Genomic DNA, 5000 nt, shown 5'->3' on the forward strand with positions numbered 1-5000 from the left:
CCTACCACTCCAGTCTGCTAGACTACAGTGCGTCTGCTTATAGTTACATCTACCACTATCTAAAGCCCGTATAACAGAAAAAAGCAAAAATGCTTCTATGTAAGTTTACTCTGCAGATGTGGAATTATTGGTATGGAAACGTCTTGGCCAATAAAAGATGATTCATATAACTTTTGTTTATATCAATTCTATTTCCACTAATGCAGTCAAATGCAGACCCATCGACTAATGTGCAAATATGATCAACTGATAAAACGTCTATTAGCTTAGTATACATACACATATACACATATATGTACTTAAATATATATGTACATATATATGTGTGTGTGCGTGTGTGTACACATACACATAATTATGTTCATGTTCAGTATAATCAAAAAATTATACTGAATCATCTCAGATACATCATACCGGTTTTATCCCTTGTATAATCGAGTGTTTTGTTGCTAACCTGAGTAACCTAAGATCTCGAAAGAACGACGTATTCTGCGACACTCATGAACTACATGGAAACAGTTTAAGGTTTTAGTGACGAAATGGGCAGAAGTAAAAGAAAAGGGAGAGGTAAATGAAAAGAAAAAAGAAAGGAAGAAAACATTGTGTGCTGATATTATTTGTCCTCAATTTTATACACGAAGGCCAAAGGTAAGACCTTTTTACTATGCGAATGATACAAAAAAAAAAAAAAAAGAATAATAATTCTTGGAAAGAGACTAAGATTCCTTCCAACTTAGTATAGTTTTTACTCACCAATAAATATAATAGCAAGTTTTTTTTTTTTTTTATAATCAGCCACCTGTTTAGCACGTGAAATTCTAGACGGATGAACTAAATTATGACTACTTAAGATAGTCTATCCACATATTCAAAGAAAATGAAAACAGATCATTACACATAGAAGATGCAAGATATATAGGGGAAACCTTACACTAACCTAACCTAAGCTAACATAACGTAACCTAACCTAACCTGACCCCCCCCCTAACCTAACCTAACCTAACCTAACCAAACCAAACCTAACCTAATCTAATCTAAACCTAGACCCAAACTAACCTAACCTCTCCTAACCTAACCTAAACCTAACCCTAACGTAACCTATGCCTAGACCTAACTTAACCTAATTTAACCTAATCTAACCTAAGCCTAACCTAACCTAAACAAACATAACCAACCTAACCTAACCTAACCTAAACCTAGACCTAACCTAACCATAACCTAAGGCAACCAAACATAACCTAACCTAACCAAACCTAACCTGACCTAACATCAAATCACTGATAACGAAGGAACTATAATGCACTTATGAAATTAAAAATGACCTATAATCTAAAAACAGAAAAAAACTAAACCTAGACCTAACCTAGCGCTAACCTAACCTAAACCTAGACCTAACCTAACCCTAACCTAACTAAACCTAACCTAACCAAACCTAACCTAACCTGCCTAACCTAACATAACATAACCAAACCAAACCTAACCTAACCTAACGCTAACCTGACCTAAACCTAGTCCTAACCTAACCTATCCTAACCAAACCTAACCTGACCTAACATCAAATCACTGATAACGAAGGAACTATAATACGCTTATGAAATAAAAAATGACCTATAATCTAAAAAAGAGAGGAAAAACCTAAACCTAGACCTAACCTAACCCTAACCAAACCTAACCTAACCCAAATCTAGACTTAACCTAACCTAACGCTAACCTAAACCTAGACCTAATCTAACCCTAACCTAACATGAAATCACTGATAACGAAGGAACTATAATACGCTTATGAAATCAAAAATGACCTATAATCTAAAATAAAGAGAAAATTCATAACTCAGTCACCTATTTAGCACTTAAAATTCTAGACGGATGAACCAACTTATGACTACTTAAAATAGTCTATCCGCATATTCAAAGAAAATGGACACAGATCATTACACATAGAAAATGCAAGATATATAGGGGAAACCTTACACTAACCTAACCTATCCTAAAATAACGTAACCTAACCTAACCATATATATGTGTATTTATATAACATATACATACTCTGTATATACATATGTATATATGCACATATATGTATATACATGTTTATACATTTTATATATATATATATATATATATATATATATATATATATATATATATATATTCATTTGTATACATATATCTATCTACATATACACACACAAACATGCAAACACACACACACACACACACATATATATATATATACATGTGTGCATCATTGCATATACATATATACATATACATATGTGAGTGCATGTGTGCGTGCGCGTGTATGTGCGTGTGTGTATATCTACATTTGCCACACTAAAGTGGGAAACTTTGGACAACTGCTTGAGCAGACGCATTCAGTGTATTGCCAAAATGGTAGAATAAACGTCTATTGTAATATATTTACATCATATTGGTCCTTTCATTGATGATGATGGTATGTCCTAAGATTACTAGATATATTTCTCCTAATTTCCGATGCGTCTCCGGTGTTTTTGGATGTCCATATCTCCCTCGCTTGATTGCAACATAGTATATGGCCAGAAGCGTGATAAAACGGGACAGAAAGGACGAGAAATTGTTCATGTATTAAACTGCGTTCCTGCCCGAATATACATATATTTCCCCTGAATATTCAAATTAGAATTCTGTAATAGTGTGATATTCCCTATAGTACCCCCACCCCCCATGCTTTAACGTATTGCGTTCAGGCTGACCGCCGACAATGCTTAAAACAAACAATAATAAACAATACATTTTTTTTTGTTTTCTTTATTTTTTTATTCCTTTTTTTATTTCTTTTATATTTTCTTTGCGCAGACCATACTCTATGTTGGACATTTTCGCCTCTTGAAGGACATCTCGCGGTCGACATGCGCACTAGCGCCATTTGTAGGTCTGTTTACACAAATGTTATTTTGAATTCTTTGAAAAGATGTTTAAGAAGTTTAACTGAAACATTAAAGCAATTAAATCTCTTTGAGGTAGGAATGACCCCCCCACATATATATACATATACATACATATATACATACATATATACATATACATATATATATATATATATATATATATATATATATATATATATATATATATATATATATATATATATATATATATATATATATATATATATATATATATATATATATATATATATATATATATATGTGTGTGTGTGTGTGTGTGTGTGTGTGTGTGTGTGTGTGTGTGTGTGCGTGTAGATACATGTATATATAGAGAGGAGAAAGATAGAGAGAGAAGAGAGAGAAATATAGGGAGAGAGAGAGCAGAGAGGAAAGAGAGAGAGTAACGTCCATTTGCTTCCAAAAAACATACATGTTTCAAAAGGTTTTAATTATCTTAATGTTTGAATGAAACTTCTTAATCAGCTCTTAGATGTGTGCAAACAGACCTGCATATGGCGCTAGTGCACATGTCGACCGCTAGATGGCTTTCAAGAGGTATATAAGGGGAAACTGTTCATCATTTAGTATGCTGGTTTGTCCCAGGACGCATCTACAGTCACGTGAGTTATACTTCACACTGCAGATGGCAAATGCTTGATATCTATATATATACATTTATATACATGTATATGTATATATATATACGCATATATACATATATATATACATATATATATATATATATATATATATATATATATATATATATATATATATACATATATATATACATATATATATATAGTATGTATATATATATATATATATATATATATATATATATATATATATATATATATATATATATACACACACATATGTGCATGCACATGTATTCACATATACTGTATATATATGTATTTATATGTACATTCATATGCATCTGTATGTGTGTTGATGGAATAGGCATTACACACAAAGACACACACACACACAGATATATACATACATATGGATAGATAAATGTATATATACCATGAACACACGCGCACATATAGATATTTATATATAACCAGTAAAATATTACAGTAAATATGTAGGGAGTACTTTGAAAATTAGCTTTCTCTGTTTAAAGGCATTTCAGTATGTCAGTAACCGGACTTCTGCTGTTGGGCGTGGTGGCGGCGGTGGGCGGGGCCAACGCGTTCTCTGAGCGTGCTCTGGAGACGCTGCCCTGCGGAACCACCACCATGAACCCCGGCGAGCGAGTGGCCATCCAGTCGCCCAACTTCCCCCAAAACTACGACACGGACTACAGGTGATTCCTTGCTCATTCTTGCGACCTTGTATTAAAATAGGCCTCGTTAACTGGCGTCACTATTTGCAGTTTCGTTTACCCTTGACGTATTTGCCGACAGGTGCCAGTACGAGATCACCTGCAACCCCATGGAGTCCACCTACCTGGAGTTCATCTGTCCTTCCTTCGAACTGGAATCCTCCACCGACTGCCTCAATGACCGCCTGGTGGTCACTTACCATGGCTCTCGCGAAGAGTAAGTTATTAGGGCCTTTTGCCTCATGAAATCCGTGGCTTTCATTCGTTTCCTCGCATCTGTTTGTTCATTTCAACTTGCCTTTGCAGGAAATGCGGCACCGACAGTCCCGACGGAACCATCACCTCCGACGGGTGGACGCGCCTCACCTTCGCCAGCAACGCCGCCACCACCGCCCCTGGCTTCCGCTGCTACATCTGGTGCCGCGAACAGACCACCACGACCTCCACCACCACTTCAACCACAACCCCATCTACCACTACAACAACCCCCACCACAACTACGCCAACCACCACCACACCAACCACTCCAGACTGTTAGATTATGCATGTTTCCGTAGGCCTACATCTACTCCTACAGCAACCAAAGGCATAATAAAAATATATATTTACTATGACACCTGAAACTACTCCTGCTATGCATAAATCCAAGATGAAAGTTATTCAACAAACTTCTATGATATGGAATTACTGGAGTGAAAACGTCATGCCCTATAAAATCAGCTATATATGGTATTT

At 35.4% G+C, this 5000-nt stretch overlaps 2 protein-coding genes across 2 annotated transcripts in view; both read left to right on the forward strand.

Annotated features, from left to right (window-relative positions):
- The window catches only part of LOC138859159 (protein SpAN-like), a 3685-nt gene extending 3515 nt beyond the window's left edge, over nucleotides 1-170 (forward strand). The window contains exon 5 of the mRNA XM_070127531.1: nucleotides 1-170. This exon is cut by the window's left edge and continues 247 nt beyond it. Coding sequence (XP_069983632.1) covers nucleotides 1-21 — 21 coding nt within the window. The 3' untranslated portion in view covers nucleotides 22-170.
- Nucleotides 171-3521: 3351 nt separating this feature from the next.
- Nucleotides 3522-4863, forward strand: LOC113829170 (protein SpAN). Its single transcript, XM_070127588.1, has 4 exons — nucleotides 3522-3549; nucleotides 4065-4247; nucleotides 4348-4482; nucleotides 4572-4863. Exons 2-4 carry the CDS (start codon nucleotides 4075-4077, stop codon nucleotides 4801-4803), a joined length of 540 nt encoding a protein of 179 aa, XP_069983689.1. The 5' UTR covers nucleotides 3522-3549; nucleotides 4065-4074; the 3' UTR covers nucleotides 4804-4863.
- The last annotated feature ends 137 nt before the right edge of the window (nucleotides 4864-5000 follow it).

This window comes from Penaeus vannamei, chromosome 11 (genome assembly GCF_042767895.1).
Source record: "Penaeus vannamei isolate JL-2024 chromosome 11, ASM4276789v1, whole genome shotgun sequence".
Lineage (NCBI taxonomy): Eukaryota > Metazoa > Arthropoda > Malacostraca > Decapoda > Penaeidae > Penaeus > Penaeus vannamei.

Coding starts and splice junctions, on each gene's coding strand:
- LOC113829170 (XM_070127588.1), top strand. CDS start 4,075: ATGTCAGTAACCGGACTTCTGCTGTTGGGCGTGGTGGCGGCGGTGGGC. Junction 4,248..4,347: donor AACTACGACACGGACTACAG/GTGATTCCTTGC, acceptor ATTTGCCGACAG/GTGCCAGTACGAGATCACCT. Junction 4,483..4,571: donor TACCATGGCTCTCGCGAAGA/GTAAGTTATTAG, acceptor TTGCCTTTGCAG/GAAATGCGGCACCGACAGTC.